At 40.7% G+C, this 21,559-nt stretch overlaps 1 protein-coding gene across 1 annotated transcript in view; it reads left to right on the top strand.

The window, feature by feature from the left end:
• The first annotated feature begins 3,772 nt into the window (after nucleotides 1–3,772).
• Nucleotides 3,773–21,559, top strand: part of DEGS2 (delta 4-desaturase, sphingolipid 2) — a 29,633-nt gene continuing 11,846 nt past the window's right edge. The window contains exons 1-2 of the mRNA XM_014059360.2: nucleotides 3,773–3,919; nucleotides 19,432–20,174. Coding sequence (XP_013914835.2) covers nucleotides 3,838–3,919; nucleotides 19,432–20,174 — 825 coding nt within the window. The 5' untranslated portion in view covers nucleotides 3,773–3,837. The remainder of the gene's footprint in view (nucleotides 3,920–19,431; nucleotides 20,175–21,559) is intronic.

Here is a 21,559-nt window from a genome sequence, read left to right as displayed (position 1 = left end):
TGTATAGCCTTTAGGAGGTTTCCAGAGTGCTCCTGGGGGCTGGGGAGGGCAAAAATGAGCAAAAACTGGGCTGTTTTTTGCTCATTTTTGCCTCCCAAGCCCCCAGGAGCACTCTATAAGCCTCCTAAAGGCTATGCATGCCCTTTTTGACAAAAAACAGGCCTGGTTTTGTGAAAAATGGTGCATCTTATACTCCAAAAAATATGGTAATTTCCTCCAAGTCTTTAGAGATTCTTAATCATCCAGGTCATGGTTGTCCCAAAGGTGCTTTTCCAAGAGCCAACTGGACTTTCTTGTTTTGTCTTTTGAAGAAGTTTCATTTCTCATTCAAGAAACTTGTTCAGCTCTGACAGAATAGTGGGGAATGGATTTACATTCCTTGAAGACAGCTGGTCATTTGTATCTTTTGGGGGGGGGTCTTTGAAACACTTGGAGGTTTTTCTGCATCCTCAGGGTCACCAGAGAAAAAATAGCAGACTACAAGAACCAGGAACACTACTCAGGTAACCCTGAGGGCACAGAAAAACCTCCAAGTGTTTCAGTAACCCTCTAAAACAGCAGCGTCAAACTCATGTCGTCATGTGACATATCATGACTCCAAACCTTCACTAAATTGGGGATGGGAGTGGCCAGCGTGAGATGCATCCAGCCCATGGGCCATGAGTTTGATACCCCTGCAAGGAATATAAATCCTTCCATTCCCCACTATCCAGTCAGAGCTGAAGAAGCTTCTTTGATGAGAAGCAAAATGTCATCAAAAGGAAAAACAAGAAAGTCCAGTTGTAATGAATCATTTGAAATTTGAACAGACGCCATATTTGTACGCAGTTAGTATTTTCCCTTTAGAGGCTTTAAGGTATTTGCAAGTAAAAACAAGCTGGGAGCTGTACAATCTTATCTGATCTTAGACCAACCCAGCCAAGCAATAAAAGTGTCAAGTTGTAGGGAGCCAAATTACAGTAAATTGGTTTACAGCCCACTTACAGAGAGTCAGAGGAGTTGTTGAAGTAATCTTTCCTTTGTCCATGTAAGTAGCATTTAAAACATTTAAAAAATAGGGTAACCACCGTCCATAAACCCATAAAGAGATCCAATCCGCCGCTAGATTCTTCTGTTCTTTGGTTTCAATTAGCTTAAATTTTTATGCGGACCGTGTCTCTCTGAGTAATAAAATTACCTTACCAGCTGGAAACACTCACGCCATTCTTAGGGGCAACCTGCAGTTTCAGTTAGCTTGCGGCTAATCCAGAAGTCACTGGCAAAGGAGGTTAAATTCCAAGCCCCCAGGGACTTTGCGAACATCTCTGGGGTCACTGGATCTCCTCCAACCTTTCACTGTCTCTCCGGGACAGCTTAGGTTCAAAAATGAACCGTCCAATTCCTTCGGAATAGAGGAATTTCAGGAATAGCCTGAAAATCCGTCTTCTCACTGCTAAGTCCCGCCTTCTTCCCACAATGATTTTTTCTGCACTACAAAAGCTGTCTGACACATACGACAGATTTGAAAGAAAGCTGGATTACTTGCTGTTTTTAACATCAAAATATGAAGAAAAAAGTGAGAATGTTGAATGTTTGAATGTCCCTGAAATACAAACGAAGGATGTCAGAGATGAAGATTTTCAATTTGCTGACATTCCGGGCATCTGGTTTACCTCTGAGGGAGAAAAAGATGGAACGTTTGAAGGGGGGGCAGCTACGCAGAAGATTTACTTCGAAAGACAGAGCGTAGGAGGAATGAGAAGCATTAAAGAATTTATACTTTATGAAATATCATTTGCAAAACTTTTGATACCACTACTGAGAATTAAAGACAAGCTGAAAAGTGCAATAAACGTAGGACAACAACATTATATGAGAGGCACCTTAAGCAAAAAGGTGCAAAAATCTTCTTGTTTGGACTTGCTCATAAAGACGTTTGGAGAACTTGATCCACGAATGGCAACAGGATTAAGGAGGTTTTGTTATTGGAGAGACACAGGCTGATAGATGGAAAATACAATTCAAAATTAGCTAAACCTAATTAATTTTATTTGTAATAGACATAGTTGAATAATAATTGATAATGATAGTAATGTATATAATGTGGAGTTGATATGATAAATAATAATTGGATATGAGAAGGGAAGGTTAGAAATATTTTTGGACCATATACAAAGGTTATTAATCATAATAATTATCACTATTAAAAAATAAAATAAAACTATATACAGTTAAATGTTAACTAATATGGAGAAAATGTTATGATATACAATATAATTACATAAAGAAAGGAGAATGATAATAAACTATATACATGGAGGATGGAATTTTTTGTATTAAATATTATGGATGTTTAGCTAAAACAGGATATGAGGATTTGATGTTAATGGAGGATTTTATAAACAAGTAAATGAAATGCTAGCATGTGGTTATGGATTAAATCTTTGGCATAGTTAAGGATGAAATATGTTTAAACAACTGTAGTTAACTAAAAGTGGAGGTATGATGATATCAATATGGTAAACATTTGAGTTAAGATATTTGAATTAATATGAATTAATGGAAGAGATGCACAAAAACATGTTGTAACCAGCTGATATACTTTTTTATAATATATACCTGTGTTCTTTTTTTTCCCCTGCCTTGTTTTCTGTTTTTTGTCTTTTTTGTGTTTTGATTTTTTTCCCCATTAGTGTGGGTATGTGTTGTTTATGTAACAAAATAAAAAAAATTAATAATAATAATAAAAAAGTCCAGTTGTCTCCTGAAATGTGTCCTTCGGACAATTTCCTACAATTTATACTTATAACGCCAATTCTGCAAACTTACCTTTTTGGTGGATCCCACAAAAGAACCCATAGAAAGCCAAACAAGTTACGTTTTCACATTTTTGCTTCTTAGATGGATTCTTAGGTGGAAAACTGATTAACTGCAACTCCTGCCAGTGGTGGATCAGGAAGCTGAGCGCCATGCTTTGATCGGAGCCAATCTGATAAATGACTGTCCCCTTTGTTATCTTTGACATCTTCCTCAGGAGGATTCCTACAGGATCATCTATCTAGATCCCATATGAATTTTTTCTCCTGTTCTGGACTGTTCATAACATTGTTGTTATAATTTACAACCATGCTAATCTGAAGATTTTTTTTGCAGAAGTCGTTTAAATTGTGGCACACTTCTGCATTCTTCTTGCATCAGAATGGAATTGCTTCATATTTTGAGTATCTAACCTTGTGTTGTCCATCAGCCCAGCTGTTTTTTGCTCACTCCCTGGTCACCTCCTACTAACTCCCCAATCACTTCACTCCACAGTTACCAAGCCCCTCTTGTCTATGGAGCTTCTCAGTCATCCAGGTCATGGTTGTCCCAAAGGTGATTTTTTCCCAGAGCCAAAGAAGCTGCTTCCAGGAGAAGCAAAACGTCTTCAAAGTAAAACCAGAAAGTCCAGTTGCCTCTTGAAAAAAAAGCACCTTTGGGACAAGCATCTTTGTTTGGGTCCCCCCACCCAATGTTCCTCCAGAATTGCTGAGCCCAAGCCCACAGCCTCCTGCTTTGTGCGGGCCAGGACTTAAACGATGGACGTTCACCAACCTGCGCCTAAGGAAGCGGGGGTGGGGGGGATGGTTTCCGATCAGCCGGCAAAGGAGGGCGCCCCGCCGGCTCCCCTGAACGCAAAGGGGGGTGGGGGCTGACTTAGCAAAGTCAGGTTAGCTGGGCGGGCCTGGGAGCTCGGTGGCTGAAGTTCCGTGGGGCGGGGTCTGCCTCCAGGCTGCTCTGGGCTGATATAAGGTGCCTCGCTGGAGCGCGCTTTTCTGTTCAGCACCGGAGACCAATTTGCTTAGTGCGATAGTAGTAAGGATGGGAAACAAGGTCGCCCGCGAGGATTTCGAGTGGGTTTACACCGACCAGCCCCATACGCAACGGAGGAAAGAGATTTTGGGTAAGTCAGGATTGAGGCGCTGGCTTAACGTTTCGAATAAACGAGGTGGAGGCGCTCGTCCACCTTTCTTTCCCCTCTTAAGCGAAAAGAGTTGCCGTTTATTCCCAGTTGGTGGTCGGGTCGATCACTTGGGATGACATAGGAGCGCGGCTGGATTTCTCCCCATTGCTTCTTGTTCTTCCCATCTCCCCTCTCGCGCCCCCCCCCCTGCAAACTCTGAGGTCGAGTTTGTCTTCTGACGCCCGTGAGGAGCCTTAATAATTTCCTCAGCATCAAGGAGAAACTGTTTTGCCACGTCCTGTTGCAGGGCACTTTTGTACTTTCCCAACTAATGCAGAAGCCTGGTTCCTTATTCAATTACTGATCAGCTCCAGACCTGCTTAGTTTGATACCTACGATGGGCTGGGTGCTGCAGGATAATTTTCTTGGTGTGTGTGTGAGTGTGAGAGACAGAGAGGGAGGGAGAATGAGAGAGGGAGGGAGAGGGGGAAGGAGAATGAGAGAGGGAGGGAGGGAAGGAGAGAGAGAGAGAGAGAGAGAGAGAGAGAGAGAGAGAGAGAGAGAGAGAGAGAGAGAGAGAGAGAGAGAGAGACGCACACACTATATGAGACTTTTTCTAACTTGAACAGCTTTGCATTGCAAAAAATTCAATCAACCCCTACAGTGGACATTAAAAAACACAGCTAAAAAGATACTTTTAACTGGTGTAATTTTGCTGATATCACAGTACAAAGGATGGGTTTTATATCATATCATATGCATCGTATGCAAGCAGACAGGGAGGGAGAGAGAGGGAGGGAGAGAGAGGGGGGGGATCTGGGCCATGGAGATAAAATATTTTTAAGGTTTTAAACCAGTTTCCTGCGTAGACTCTGCTTCCTTCACAAATTAATCTTCAACAGGATTGCTCATAACAGGGATCGGATACAAGGGTTTTGTGGGTTTTTCTTGGTGGACTATGGGGTAGGCAAAAGAAGTCGAGTGGGCTCAATGATTCCTCTTTGTTGCAGGCATGCTGAACAACAACTAAACCTGCTATCCTCTGTAATATAATTAAAACAAATAGAAAGGAGTGACGACAGAGTCAGAGGTTGTCAGAGCAAGTTTTTGAAAGAAAGATCCCTAAATGTAGCAAAGCTGATTTATTATCAGATTTTGAAAAAAAGCAAAACAGCATATACATTAACATCTAAGGAACCAATGCCTCATATTTTCTGATTTCCTCCCCTGGCCCATTATTAAAACCATACTTTCCAGTTTAAAATGAACCTAATCCTTTCTCCCTCATTCTATTCTCCCTCTTGTCCCAAAAAAATTCCTTGATACATTTTGGATCCCTAATCCTATCATGTGAGATGGTTACTGGGATCTAGTTTAGCCACACCAAACGGACTAGATGAAACAAGGATGAGGCTTGCTACCTTTTTAAAATAAATAATATTATTTTTATCCAGTCTTCTTCCTCCGATAAGCTTATTTTATGCAGTTCTCTAGCCATGTCTTTTTACTGCACAGCAGTTCTGTGGGATGATTTAGCAGAATAGTCATGGCCACAGGCTAGGGACCCATGATCCTCCTCTGATTACCATCACTTCCTTTATTATTATTATTTTCATAGCAGGTTAAATGACTATGTATTGTGCAAAGTCCTTCCTGAACTGACTCTTTTTATTGGCCGAAGGGAGGATTGTATAAATTCCTTTCACTTACCACCTTTCTTTTTCGTTTACGAAAAATGGTTCTCCTTTGGTTGCAATAAAGGATATTGTGCAAAATTCCTGCCTGCAGCAACTTTGTCAAACCGTATTCTTTCCCAAGGGAAAGAATGTTCTCTTTTAATTTGTTCTCTTTTAATTCCATCTGCCTCATTTAGTAGGCAGAGGCCTGTGTCACATATACTTACTTTGAAATGGGTTGACTTGAATTTAAATTTCTGCATTTAAGGCATACTCTATAGCAGTGTTTCTCAACCTTGGCAAGTTGAGAGTTGAGAGTTGAAGTCCGGACATCTTCAAGTTGCCGAGGTTGAGAAACACTGCTCTATAGCCATCGTGTGTCCAATCACTTTTCTCTCATGGTTCTTGTGGCTAAATCAGAGCCCCTTTTTATTTTTACAGGCTTAAGTAAATGTAGCAGAGTGTCTGTAATTCTGGAAGGTTCCGTCCAGGGGCACGTTGCTGCAGGCATTACTGCTGGTCCGGTGCACGTGCAATTTTGCGCACATGCGCAGTTGCCCATAAATAGGTCTGCGCATGCACAGAAAATTAAAAAATGGGAGGAAAAGGCCACACTGACTGGGGAACCAGTTCGGAGGTATGGCAGGCCTGGGTCGCTACCAGTTCCAGTGATCCAGGCTGACAAACCACTACCAGTTCGGCCAAACTGTCCTGTTTGACTCGTGAAATAAGCTAATTTAGAGTTCTCCAAGTATCTCACACACAATTCTCATCCCCTCTTGTTGACTGGAAGTGGTAGGAGTTTTAATCCACCATCTCTGGAGGGTGATAGGTCAAGGAAGACCAAACTAAGTGCTTAGGGCTGTGCGGGTTGGATGATTGTGTAATACACATGTTCCTTGTTCCGTCCCTTGGGGCGTTTTCTTATATTCCCTTCCCAGCATGGCTAACCTGATAATGAACCCCTGTCAGGAAAGTATATCAGAGGCTCCTCTTTATTTCATCACTTAATCATTAGCTCAGACCAAGAAGCATCTACTCCAAGGTGTAGGGAAAACTTCCTGTGGAGACCGTAACAACCAAGCAGTCACTCTTCCCCAGAATACTTCCTCCCCTTCATCTCAGGTAGTACCTAGTGTTTTTTGCCCTAAACAATTTTGGATAATTTTGAAGTTCTTGAAGTTTTAGGAGATGAGTCTCAGTGGGGCAGTCATTAAAGTGCAGTACTGCAGGCTACTTCTGCTGGCTGCCTGCAATTTGGCAGTTCAAATCTCACCAGGCTCAAGGTTGACTCAGCCTTCCATCTTTCCAAGGTGGGTAAATGCACTTAGCTGCATTTATCCACTTAACAACAGTGGTAAAATGGGATCCAATTCATTTAACAACTGCCTTGCTTAGCAATGGAAATTTTGGGCTCAACTGTAATTGTAAGTTGGGGACTACCTGTATCCCTTTTAAGTTTTCAAAAAACAGTAGCGAAGCAACCTGAAATCTAAAAACTGATTTGAGTTACTCTATTCCCTACATTAAAGGGAACTGGTACAGCATTAGGCTTGACAGCATACGGGTAAGTAATGAATGAGACCTTCAAGTTCAAACTATTTAATAGTAATTTTATTATTTACAATTAAAATGATAAAAACTAATACAAAATAAAGAAAAAAAGACAAAAAAATAGAAAAATAGAAAAGAAAAAATTAAATATAGTAAAGAAAAATAAAACATATACGTATATAGAAATTACTTTCCCATTCATCACAGCAAGTATAAACAATTTTACCATAGTAATTTATCACCTCCTCAACAGATTATTTCTTTCCATGTCTCTTACCTAGAAATAAATCCTTAAAGCCTTGTTCAGTTTGGGTAGCAAAAGTCCATTACTAATTACTAAAGATAATATGTCTATTTTAACCTATATATTTTATTATTGATATTATTTTATATCTTACATAGGGCAGTGTTGTCTAGTGGTTACGCATCAGGCTATAAAATAGGAGACCATGAGTTTTAGTCCTTTCCTTAGCTGTGAAAGCCAGCTGGGTGATTTTGTGCCAGTTAATCTTTCTCAGCCCAACTTGTAGAAAAAATAGAAGGAGGGAAGTGTATTGATATATTTATTAACCTTTTAAATTTTTTTCATTTGATTTTTTTTAATTTCAAAGATAGGATATTACATATAAGAACAATTACAAACTCAGTTTAAAAAAGCGTAAAAATTACAAACAAGGGAAAAAGAAAAAAGGAAAGGAAAAAAGAAGTGTACACAACTGAGGTGGTATTCAGCAGGTTCTGACCAGTTCTGGAGAACTGGTAGCAGAAAGTTTTAGAAGTTCAGAGAACCAGTAAATACCACCTCTGACTGGCTCCGTCCCCATCTATTCTCTGCGTTCTGAGTCCCAGCTAATCGGGAGGGAATGGGGATTTTGCTGTATCCTTGCCGTGCCATGCCCACCAAGCCATGCCCACAGAACCGGTAGTAAAAAAAAGTTTAATCCCACCACTGGCACATAACATACCGTATTTTTCGGCGTATAAGACGCACTGGAGTATAAGACGCACCAAGGTTTTGAAGAGGCAAATTTAAAAAAAAGTAGGTAGGTAGATAGAGGGAGGGAGAGAGAGAGAGAGAGAAATACAATAGGTAGGGAGGGAGAGAGAGAGTAGGTAGGTAGGTAGGTAGAGGGAGGGAGGGATAGAGAGAGAGAGAGAGAGAGAGAAATACAGTAGGTAGGTAGGGAGAGAGAGAGAGAGAGAGAGAGTAGGTAGGTAGGTAGGTAGGTAGGTAGGTAGGTAGGTAGGTAGGTAGGTAGGTAGGTAGATAGATGTTTTCAGGTGTATTTATCCATGTGCTGGAGAAGGAAATTGCTGACAACCTGCAGTACCTAAGACTTGTTTCTGCTGGGCACAGCACTTGATAAATCTAATTCTCATCAATCACTCTAACTAAAGAGCTTTCCAAAAGGGAAAAAAAAGGTTTTGCACTCTGCAAACCTCCCCAAAACGGGCTCGTTTTTTTCAAATAAAAGGCTTGAATAGTCTGGGGAGGGAGGCTTGTAGAGTGCTTCGGGGGGGGGGGGGAGAGCAAAAAAGGGCCCTTTTTTTGTCAAAAAATTGCATGCATAGCCTTATGGAGGCTTATAGAGTGCTGCTGGGAGTTGGGGGGGGGGCAAAAACGGCCCATTTTTTGTTCATTTCTGCCCTCCCCAGCCCCCAGGAGTTCTCTGAAAGCCTCTATAAGGCTAGGCACAACCATTGTTGTGAAGGGCAGGGCAAAAAATGCTGTATTCGATATATAAGTGGCAGCCAGATTTTCAGCCTCTATTTTGAGGGGAAAAAGTGTGTCTTATACTCTGAAAAATGTGGTATATGGAAACAACATTAAACATACATCGTCCACCCTGGTTGAGTGCGGAAAAAGATATCTGAAATAAATGTAATATATTCCTTCCCCCTTAAACAATAGGCTTACAAATAATTATCAATCTTCTCATCTACTGTATACCGTACTTAGTATATTTGATATATGACTATTTTACATCACAGTTATGAAATATCTCAACTATAGAAATCTAATATCTATCAATCAAGTCAACTCAATGTCTGTTAGTTATTAAAAAACCTGTTAACTGGTATACCCCCCCCCCAAAAAAGCTGATCTTCAAAGCCCTCTATTAAGAGTCCATTATTGTATTTAAGTTGCAGAAACTCCACAAATGGTTTCCATTGTCTTACAAAAATTGTCCAAAGTATTATCTCAAAGGAGTGCACTTAGTTTCACCCCCTCTGTCAATTCAGTTAGTTTCACAACCCATTCTTCAACTCTTGGCATTCATTTTTCTTTCCAATGCATGGCATCAATTGTATTTGTTGCAGCTGTGATCATGGCAAAGAAAGTTCCAAATAGTTTTTCTATCGATTTATCCATAATGCCTCAAAGAAAGGCTTCAGGTTTAATTAGTTTATTTATTTTAATTATTTTCTACATAAGCAGTATTGTATTTAGCATCTTTACATGACCACCACATACAATGCAATGCAATGCAATACAATACAATACAATACAATAGCAGAGTTGGAAGGGACCTTGGAGAACTTTTAGTCCAACCCCCTGCCTAGGCAGGAAACCCTACACCACTTGATTATCCAACATCTTCTTAAAAACGTCCAGTGTTGGAGCACTCACAACTTTTGGAGGGAAGCTGACCCCTGATTAATTGTTCTAACTGTCAGGAAGTTTCTCCTCAGTTCTAAGTTGCTTCTCTCCTTGATTAGTTTCCACCCATTGCTTCTTGTTCTACACTCAGGTACCTTGGAGAATAGTTTGATTCCCTCTTCTTTGTGGCAACCCCTGAGATATTGGAGTACTGCTATCATGGCTCCCCTAGTCCTTCTTTCTATTAAACTAAACATACCCAGTTCCTGCAACCGTTCTTCATATGTTTTAGTCTCCAGTCCCCTAAGCATCTTTGTTGCTGTTCTCTGTACTCTTTCTAGAGTGTCCACATCTTTTCTTCATCGTGGTGACCAAAACTGAATGCTCTATTCCACGTGTGGCCTTACCAAGGCATTATAAAATGGTATTAACATTTCACGTGATCTTGATTCTATTCCTCTGTTTATGTAGCCTAGAACTGTATTGGGTTTTTGGCAGCTGCTGCACACTGCTGGCTCATATTTAAATGGTTGTCCACTGGGACTCCAAGATCCCTCTCACAGTTACTACTATTGAGCAAGATACCACCTATACTGTACCTGTGCATTTCATTTTTCTTGTCTAAATGTAGAACCTTACTCTTTTCACCATTGAATTTTATTTTATTAGATAATGCCCAATGTTCAAGTTTGTCAAGATCCTTCTGTATCTTTAGTCTATTTTCTGGAGTGTTGGCTATTCCTACCAGCTTGGTGTCGTCTGCAAATTTGATGAGTTTCCCATTTATTCCCTCATCTAAATCATTGATGAAGATGTTAAACAGTATTGGGCCTAAAACAGAGCCTTGGGGTACTCCACTGCATACTTCCCTCCATGAAGATGCAGTTCCATTGAGGACTACACATTGAGTGTGGTTGGTCAGCCAGTTACGAATCCATCTGGTAGTGATGCTGTCTAACCCACATTCTTCCACTTTATCTAGTAGTAGATTATGGTCTACCTTGTCAAATGCCTTACTGAAGTCCAAGTAAACTATATCGACAGCATTCCTCTGGGCCATTAATTTTGTCACTTTGGCAAAGAATGCAATAAATTAGTCTGGCTTGATCTGTTTTTGACAAACCCATGTTGGCTTTTGCTTATTACTTTGTTTACTTACTAGGTGTTTGCTAATTCGTTGCTTGATTATCTTTTCCAGAATCTTTTCTGGTATTGAGGCCAGGCTGATAAGTGTATAGTTTCCTGAATCTTTCCCCCCCACTTTTTTGAAGTGGGAACCACATAAGCTCTTTTCCAGTCCTCTGGTAGTACCCCGGTGCTCCAGGATCTCTGAAAGATATAGTTCAGTGGTTCTGAGATCTCTTCTGCCAGTTCCTTCAGAATGCTGGGGTGTAATCCATCCTGTCCTGGTGATTTGAACTCGTCTAGGGTGCTCACTTACCATTTTCTTCCCTATTTCAACTTGTGTTCCTAATCTGATTTTTGTGGTGCTGTTTTTGATATGTTGGACTGTTTTATCCCTTTGTGCAAAAAATGAGTTAAATAGTTCTGCTCTCTTCCTGTTGCTTGTCACCTTCTTGCCACTTTCTCCCAGCAATGGACCAATTGTTTCCTTAACCTTTTTCTTGTTTATAACATGTTGGAAAAAGCTTTTTTTGTTATTTTTTACTTTTGTGACAAGCCTTTCTTCATTGTGAGCCTTAGCTTTCCTCACTTCATCTTTACAGGCTCGGGCTATTTGCTGATATTCTGCCTTAGTTTTGTCCCCTTGTTCCACTTTTTATACTTATCCTTTTTGTCTTTCAATTTGTCAGAGAGTTCTTTATGCAGCCATTCTTCCCCTTCTATTTGTCAGGAAGTGATGGGACTGGATGCTATGATCTTAGCTTTTTTAATGTTGAGTTTCAGACCAGTTTTTGCACTCTTCTCTTTCATCTTCATCAAAAGGCTCTTTAATTTACTCTTCACTTTCTGCCATTAAATAGCATCCGAGGTTGTTGATATTTCTCCTGGCAATCTTTACCAAACACAAATATGTTATGCCACCCAAATCTCAAATCTAACCCTTCAAGGTCCAAGAATTTTGAATTTTTCAATGCCTTTTCCCCACTTTTCCAAAGTTTAAATGCCAAAGACTAGATTACAGATTTCATGCTCTGGCATGTTGTTGGTCAAGACAATTATTGGCACTTGTAGTTGGTATGTTTGTAGCCAGCTACCTCCGAGGCTAGGATCTGGCTTTTTATTTCATATCCTACCTAATAGCACAATATAGTTTATCAAGCAATAATTAATTCATGTTTTTCTCTCTGATGCTGAGACTAGCTCACAAGCCCAAGCCTTTTGTTGCCTGCCTGAGCAAAAGCTCAGATAAGCAAATATTGCAATATTGCAATCTCAATATTTTGTCTATGCTATATTTCAGAGGACTTCAAGCTTGGCAGCTTTAAGACTTGTGGACTTCAATTCCCAGAGAATTGGAGAATTGTGGGAGTTGAAGTCCACAAATCTTAAAGTGGCCAAGTTTGGGGACCTCTGCTATATCTCTTTTACCAGATACACAGAGATGAAAAGAGCTTTTCAGGGACTTCTGGCTAAACCTATGCACCATTTTATAGATTATACCAGGGGTGAAGTGCTACTGGTTCTGACCGGTTTGCCCGAACCAGTAGAAAACAAATAGCTTTAAAAAGTGGAAAAAAAAGTTTTCCTGACACTCAGCTGATCTGCGCAATCGTGGGAACCTCACCACACCACTTTTTAAAGATTTTATTTACTACCAATTCTGGCGAATAGGTAGTAAACAAATGCTTTAAAAAGTGAAAAAAAGTTGGCCACACCCACCCAATCACATGACCCCAGCACCAAGCCACGCCCACTAACCAGTGGCAAAAAAAAATAGATTTCACCACTGGATTATACACTAAAAATCACTCAGAATGAGCTTGCATGGCAGATGAGGGACTTACAATTCTCCCTGGCTTTCTCATTCCATTACCAGAAAGCAAAGTACAATAAACATTGAAGAGTGGCAGGGAAACTGGCTTAATGAAGAAGTCACAGTGTTGGATGAAAATTTCCATTCTCCCTGGCTATAGGTCTTGCTGGTTTATGGGAATTTGATTCCAAAAATAGCTAGAAACTTGCAGATTCCAATCCAGCTCGAGATCCAAGATTGGAAATTGCATTTAAGGTAATTGGGGCAAAGAAAGAAGCAATGTTTTATTTTGTTTTATTAGATGTATGATTTATCTCCTTTTAGCTTTCAAACCATTCTGGTAGTTTTGTTGTGACACGAAACCTAGATTATATTAATGCTGCTATTTCTACCTGTGTCATTAAGGTGGTATTCCATTAGAGAAATTCTACTTCGCAAATGTCCTTGAAATGGCTCATATACTGTATAAGAGATAGTATAGTCATTAACTGGTAGGACGTTATGGCAGATTATTTTGTGCACTAAGCTCAGATCGGAATGTACCTACATGAGGACAAGTCATTCTGCACTTTTATAGTTTTTCACCTCATTTTGCATCTTTACAATTTCAATCCTACCCATAAACTGGATGAAAATGGCAGATTTCATTGACCAATTCTTGCTTTTCTCTCCAAGGTCATTTTAAAAAGGGTCAAATATCGTCAAGATTGTTTCTAGAATATACCTTTAAATTTTTTATTCTAACAGTTTGCTGTTACTACTTCTTGTCATAAATAAATAAGATACTTATATGACATTATAAAAAGACATATGTGACTAATAAAATTTAGATAGCTAAGGGAGCTTTCTGGAACTCTAGAACATGATCAACACCATCAAATTAGCTTTGCGTATTTTTCTGCATCTGGAAAAAAACAGGCTGGAGAAGGAGAAAAGGTGCGCCTTTGAAAGCAGGCAAGTTTTCTTTCACTGTTCCAGAAGGAAGGGGTGAGGCAGAATATATCTGAATCACAGGGAGCAGCTTATCACCCAGGACACACTTTGCAGCACATTTTTTCCCCACCATTCAGTTCATTGTGGAAAATGATATTTCATGTTCTTTTATTTTGGGAGGAGATGCACAGTTCTTGATCTTCCTACCCTGACGGCTGGCGACTCCCCGGGGGAGAGCCTTCTCTGTTGCAGCGCCAGTCCAGAGGGAACGATCTCCCCGTGGAGATCCGGACCCTTATTACCTTCCCGGGCTTCCGCAAAGCTGTTAAGTCCTGGTTGCTCCAGCAGGCCGGGGGGCTCTCGTAATATTCAGCCCCCCGGAGATTGTGACTGTTGTATATTTTAATGTTGTTATGTATTATTCCCCTCCCTTGTGTTATTGTAAGCCGCCTGGAGTCCTTCGGGAGTGGGCGGCATACAAATCAATAAAACTATAACTATAACTATGAGGACTTGGTCACAGTAAGCATTTGAGTAATCTGATGGGCTGTGTTAAGAGTATAAAAAATCAGAAAGAAGGAAGGACCACAATTAAGCCTGATTTAATTGAAAATGAAATAAATGAGCTCAACATGATTGTCCCCTCCCCCCGCCCCCGATTTTAATCTTTTCCATTACTTTGGGAATGGCTTTGAAAGGCTGCATTCAAGATTTTGAGGAAGACACATCTTTGTGGGTCTCCCTTTTCAGCAGTTCTTTAGCTACAGTATTTCTCAACCTTGACAACTTTTAAGATGTGCGAAATCTTAAAGATGTGTGAAAGAGAATAGAAACTTAAGAATTTTTAAGAATTTAAGACTAGAATTTAAGAATTCCCATTCTCAGCCAACTGGAGAATTTTGGAAGCTGAAGTCCAGACCTGTTAAAATGGTCAAGGTTGAAAAACACTCAGCACTAAAACCATCCCTGCCTGGGAAAAACAACTTTGCCCCAATTTTGTAGCTACTATACTGCCAGTGAAAAGCAGGTTCCCTCCCCATGTTTAAATAATAGATTAAAAATGACTGGTTTATTACGTGGTGCTGGAATGAACAACTCAAGAAGTCAAATCACCTTCTCACAAAAGGAGGTATTCACACAGGTGCCTTGCTGCCAAGGATTAACCTTTTCTGTTAGCATGTAACCCAATTTATAAACTGGAGTCAAGGTGCTAGTCCTCAGCATAAAATCCTGAGTCTCTGCTAATGGAAGTTTCATCTGGAATAAGTAATTTCCCCTTCCATTTAAAAATGAAACAATTCCAAATGTTTACTGTTCTTCTGGTCTGCTGAGGTGGATTGGGGTAGCTTCCAGATAACCCAGTTCCTTATTGCTGACAAGCATAAAAAATAGGGTGCAGGCTGAAAAGAAGGATTTTTTTCTTAAGCTGTTTGTTATGCCTGTATATACCCGTAATTTGATTGTTCAACCTTGTATGTAGAAATTTAACTTAACTCTCTCTCTGTGTGCACACACAGTTGTATGCCTGTATGTGGGAATGTCTTTATTGTTATTGTTGTTGTTAGTTGCGAAGTCTTTCCTACCCATCGCGACCACATGGACAATATTCCTCCAGGCCAGGGATCAGCAACGGTTCTGGAACCACATGTAGCTTTTTCATCCCTCTGTTGTGGCTCCCTGTCGCTGGTCAGTGCTACAATTTTGAGAGGAGCTTCCAGTTGGGAGGGGAGGAAAGCACAGCACGCCAGGAGGAGACTCTTGGAAAGGGCGGGTTTTCTGGTCAGCTCCATAATTGATAGGGCTTTTGGTTAGGACAGGTAGATGAAAAAGGATGCCACACTAGGAGGAGACTCTATGGTGGGGGAACAGGAATTCCGGTTGGCTTCAGAATTGAATGGGGGGGGGGGCTTCCGGTTAGGATCTTTGTGGCTCTTTGAGTGTTTAAGGTCAACCTCTGCTCCAGGCTTTCCTGTCCTCTACCATCCTCTGGAGTCCATTTAAGCTCACACCTACTGCTTCAGTGACTCCATCCAGCCACCTCATTCTCTGTCATCCCATTTTTCTTTTGCCCTCAATCGTTCCCAGCATTAGGCTCTTCTCCAGTGAGTCTTTCCTTCTCATTAGGTGGCCAAAGTACTTGAGTTTCATCTTCAAGATCTGGCCTTCTAAAGACCAGTCAGGGTTGATCTCTTCTAGGACTGACCGATTTGATCGCCTTGCAGTCCAAAGGACTCGCGGGAATCTTCTCTAGCACCATAGTTCAAAGAATGTCTTTATATAGCCACACAAACACATATACACCTACACACAAATTGGAGATATTTAGAAGATGTTCCTACAAAAAGAAAAGCAATTTGCTACTATTTTCCTGGAACAGTAAGAAATTAGTGGCATTCCAGTAATGTTTAAAAGTAAATGGGAATTTGTGTAAGTTTGATCTCAGATCACAGTGAACTATTTGTTTCTCTAATGGAATATGATAATGACCTTGGAAGATGGGGTGGTGAAGAGAGATGCTGCCTAGGGAACGATCAGATAAAAGGAAAAGGATCCATCTTAACTAAGGCCATAAAAAAAGATGGTGGAGATTTATACTGTTAGACTTACAAGATTATTACATAAATATAGCCTTATATCAGAGGTGGGTTTCTCGCCCCGTTCCAACCGGTTCGGTTCGGTTGGAATGGGGCCAGCGGCGTCCTCGTGCACGCGCACGGTGCACGCATGTGTACTAGCGTCTGTGCGATGCTTCAGCTGCTCCTGGAGGATCGCACAGGCGCTGTATGCGTCCTGTGCATGCGTGGAAGCGCAGAACTCGTCAAAACCAGGTAAGGACTGCGGGCGGGCGGGTGGGCCCTTCGCCGTTCCCGGAAGTTACTTACTTCTGGGTTCGCCGACCAACCGGTTCGTAGGGACCGCTGCGAACCGGTTGAAACCCACCCCTGCCTTATATATATATAAAAAAGGAGAAATAGCTCACCTTATTATATTTCCTGTCTGATTTACTTGAGAGGCTGACAGTTTTCAAACAGTTGATATAAAGTTAGGTTGAGGGATATCCTTTCTTTTCCATTTCTCACAAGGGTCCGTATGCTTCTTCTAGATGTCCCAAAGGTTCCTTTTCAGGAGGCAATTGGACTTTCTGGTTTTTCTTTTAATATGTTTCACTTCTCAATCAAGAAGCTTCTTCAGCTGAGATGAAAAGCGAGAAGTCCAGTTGCCTCTTGAAAAAGCACCTTTGGGACAACCATGATATGGATGACTGAGAATCTCCACAGAAATTCTTTTCTTCTAGATGTTCTTCTTAGCTAACAAACAATCTCTATCAACAAGCTGGGGATGGCTTAATCATATGATGCCTCCCGTTTGAAGGGCAAATAATAGAGTGGGACAGAGATTGGAATCATTGCAAATACATAGCTACATTGAAGTGTAAGCATTAATATTTAATAAATCAAATGGACACCCCACCATTTAAATATTTGTATGTAGGCTGCAGTAGCTTGTTCAAAGACTGAAGTTGCCCTTGGATCATTAAAAGTTGTGCCTGGCTGCCTTCAAGGGGACTTTGGAGCAGCCAGGAGCTTCATGTTGGATGGCAGCCAATGCTCTGAAAAAGGGCAACGCACACTTGGTGCTTGATCATAGTATCTCTCAACTTGATCAAAGTTGGGAAGGGCAGTGACACACATTTAAAAAAAATCAGTTGCATTACTTAATGTTTTATATTGTTCCCACGAGGATAACAAGTAAACCTGTTAGGGCAAAAATATCTCTTAGACTTATAGACCATACTGGTTGGAAATTCTGGGAGTTACAGACCACGAATGTCTGAAGGGTGCTATAATGTCTGCTACAAATTCCCTTGCATAAACTGCCTTGGTATTAGAAATCTTAGTTGAGTACGTTGACAAGAAAACCCATTGGGCATGTCCATGTAGCTTCTAGGGCTCAAGACAAACTTATAAAGCTTAAGCAACAGAGTTGTTCTGTACAAATTGTTCTTGTACAAAGGATCTCAAGCTTAGATACCATCCTAAGAAATCCATCACCAGCCTGGATAGAAGCCAGGGTAGGAAGATCATAAGACTACTTGAATAGTGTGTTTTCTCTGGTCTTAGACACCACTAGAGGGAGCCAGGGCTTAAAATTTCAGTTTCTCAACACAGTACCAGATTTCAGTCCCTAATTCCTACACCATTATTAATGTTGTTGAATAAGCTAACAATTTTGATAACGTGTTCACATATCCACAAGGACTACTTTTTCATAGCCTTAAAGACGGCACAAGTCTCAGGAGCTTGGAGCTTGGATTTGGGAGATCAAGGACTTCTTCTTTTTATAGATAGGCAGAGCTGAAATTCAGCAGTGGAGGCCATTTTTATCGGTCATGCTCTTCCCGTTTTGACAGTTGGGGAAAGAATTGTCATCGAACAAAGACATGAGTGAATACTTTCTTCCAAATGATTCTAAAAGTAATTCTTTGCATCAGAGGAAGGTGACACCAAGGGGCCATTCAGTATATCCTTGAGCTGGCCTTGGTGTTTCTGCTGTCAAATTTGCTTAATCTCTAGCCTTAAGCTAATAATGAAGATGCAATGGCTGGAACAGAATAACTCTTTATTAATTCAGTAACACTTTCACCAAATGAGAATGACAGTAGCCCGCCTGACAGCTATTTATACCATAGCCAATCAGAGGGCTGCGATTCTTCCACCAGCTGGCAGGCATGTCGCAAACATGGCGTGTTCAGTGCGGGCCGTTCTCTGCTAATTGCTGCAAATGGGTGGCGAGGCGGCGATAGGTGGCAGTGGCAATCCCCACCGCCACAATATCCTCTCTATAAGATGCACAGACATTTCCACCCACTTTTTTGGGTGTGTGTGTGCGTCTTATAGTCCAAAAAATATGGTAATTGGATTACAGGATCCTTGTTGGAAAATCCCAAGGAAGGATTTGAAGGCATGTGATAGAGCAATTTTGCTGAGACTAGCAGGATTAGATTCAGCCGTTATTTGACTAGGAGACTGCCTGGGACATGGACTCTTTAACAGAAAGACTGAATGTTACTACGCAATAAGAGAGTTCCTCATATATTCCTCAGGCTTGAAATTTAAGCCTGGATAATCTTGAATTACACCGTCTACATTCCGATCTGAGCTTAGTGCACAAGATAATCTGCCGTAACGTCCTACCAGTTAATGACTACTTTCACTTCAATTGCAATAGCACAAGGGCTTGGGAAAAACAATTTCAGCAATAGAATAGTAAATGTGTGGAACACCCTACCCGATCCTGTTGTTAGTTCCTCTAACCCTCATACCTTTTACCTGTCTACCGTGGACCTTATGCATTTCTTAAGAGGTCCCTAAGTGGGTGTTCATAAACGCACCAGCATGCCTACCATCCCTGTCCTACTGTCCCATTTATATGTACTCTTTTTACGTGTTTATGGCTATGTTTGGCTTATTTTTATCCATTTATTTGTGCCCTTTTTTGTGTGTTTTTCCTACTTGTTTCCTTGTACTTGTTGACAAATTAAAATAAAATAAAATAAAAAAATAAATACCATGAAATGGTGGCCTTGTACTTTGTTGTTGTTTTCTGATTTGTATCAGATGAGCATGCGATTTTTCAAACAAGGTGGTTTACAGTATAACCTCTTTTCTCCTTCCTGTCACATGGGTGTAATTTTGTGGAAGAGACAGTTGGAGGAATAGTGACATGACTTTGCTGGGCTAGATGAGCCTTTTAAAAAAGAATGACTGTTCTCAACTGCCTTTAATGCCCCCTTTCTTTCCTCCCTCAGCCAGATATCCTGCCATCAAGTCTCTAATGGGTTCAGATCCCCATTTAAAATGGATTGTGACAGGAATGGTATTCACTCAGCTTCTTGCCTGCTACCTGGTGAGAAATTTAGCCTGGAAATGGGTTTTCTTCTGGGCTTATAGTTTTGGGGGCTGCATAAACCACTCCTTAACACTAGCCATCCATGACATCTCTCACAACATTGCCTTTGGCAACAAGCAGGTCAAGTGGAATAGGTGGTTTGCAGTCTTTGCCAACTTGCCTGTTGGATTACCTTACTCTGCCTCTTTCAAGAAGTACCACATTGATCATCATCGATACCTTGGCGGAGATGTTTTGGATGTGGACATCCCTACTGATTTTGAGGGCTGGTTCTTCTGTACTCCATTTCGGAAACTAATCTGGATTGTCATCCAGCCATTTGTTTACAGTTTGAGGCCACTATGTGTCAACCCCAAAGCAATTACTGAGATGGAAATATGTAATGCTTTGGTCCAATTCTCCATTGACCTTGCAATCTATTATTTGTGGGGTTGGAAGCCTATTGTTTATTTAATAGCAGGAACATTGCTGTGCATGGGTTTGCACCCTATTTCTGGGCATTTCATAGCAGAGCATTACATGTTTTTGAAAGGACATGAGACATATTCGTACTATGGACCTCTCAACTGGATCACCTTTAATGTTGGCTATCATATGGAACATCATGATTTCCCCAGCATTCCTGGATCTAGGCTACCATTGGTAAGCACTGATATTCCCTCCTTTCAATGTTTCAAATTGTTTTGGTACATTGCTTATTAAACTTCTTCAAAGTCCCTATTATATCATGTGACAGGAAGAATAACAGAATTAAAGCATGCAGAATGAAATAGTAAAAGACAGTTGATAAAGCTTCTGGCACCAAAATATGGTTTGGAATGAGAGGAAAAGTTATAGATATTAATGAAAAATACTGATTATTGGTGTGAAATCAGATGTATGGTAAGTAATGGTTTTTGTTTTTCCACTGGATTATAAATGAAATGTCAAGTCATTGATACTTTCTTCTGTCCATATTTAATGGGAGACAGATAGAGTAAGGTAAAGGTAAAGGTTCCGCTCACACATATGTGCTAGTCATTCCCGACTCTGTGGTGGGTGGGTACTCATCTCTGTTTCAAAGCCGAAGAGCCAGTGGTGTCTGAAGACATCTCTGTGGTCATGTGGCTGGCATGACTAAATGCCAAAGGCACATGGAACGCTGTTACTTTCCCACCAATGTGGTTCCTATTTTTCTACTTGCCTTTTTACATTCTTTCGAACTGCTAGGTTGACAGAAACTGGGACAAGTAACAGGAGCTCACTCCATTATGCGGTGCTAGGGATTCTAACTGCTGAACTGCCAACCTTTCTGATCGACAAGTTCAGTGTCTCAGCCACTGAGCCACTGCGTCCCCTCAGATAGAGTATGAACACATATCAATGTACATACTTTGAGACTTAGGCCAGGAAGTTGTTCTTCCTCCTCATTTGCCTTTACATTTGTCCTCTTCAACCGACAGCTAGTGTTTTTCACCAGGAATTATTGATGAATAATATATTCTCAAATCTGAACTAGTTATATATGCCAGGGCTGCCTTCTAAGATATAAACCTAATTTTATACAAAATTGGATCTGAACTTGTTCTCAATCCTTCGGTGATTCATCTGCACATATTTTTACCCACCCTTCCGAAGGAAAATAGCACACCTCTGCCCTATATTGCATACCAACCCCTGCAAACAACGACATACACACACCCTAGCATGTAATCTCCACACTATTATTTGTATAACCTCTCTTCAAAAGCACCTAACTTTCAAGAATTAAACATTAATTTTTGCTTGTTTTACTAGACAAAAAAAAAAGAATGTTCACATGATTTTTCCATAATTTACAGCACTGTGCAATTACAAAATCATTGCCTAAAGGGCATGTGCCTTGTGCATCTGTGGTCCTGCCCCAAACCCACACAGCATATGCCCTCATATGCTAATAAATGGGGGCTTGGAGCATGGATTCCACAAACAAAGTAAAAATGCATTGTATTGTATTCTATAGGGCCCCTGAGTGTTGTAGACTAATGTATCCTTCATTATACAGTATA

This window comes from Thamnophis sirtalis, unplaced genomic scaffold (genome assembly GCF_051295495.1).
Source record: "Thamnophis sirtalis isolate CommonGarterSnake01/CBP01778 unplaced genomic scaffold, rThaSir2_p1.2 scaffold_1, whole genome shotgun sequence".
NCBI classification, from domain to species: Eukaryota; Metazoa; Chordata; class Lepidosauria; order Squamata; family Natricidae; genus Thamnophis; species Thamnophis sirtalis.
This window is presented reverse-complemented; position numbering and strand designations above follow the sequence as displayed.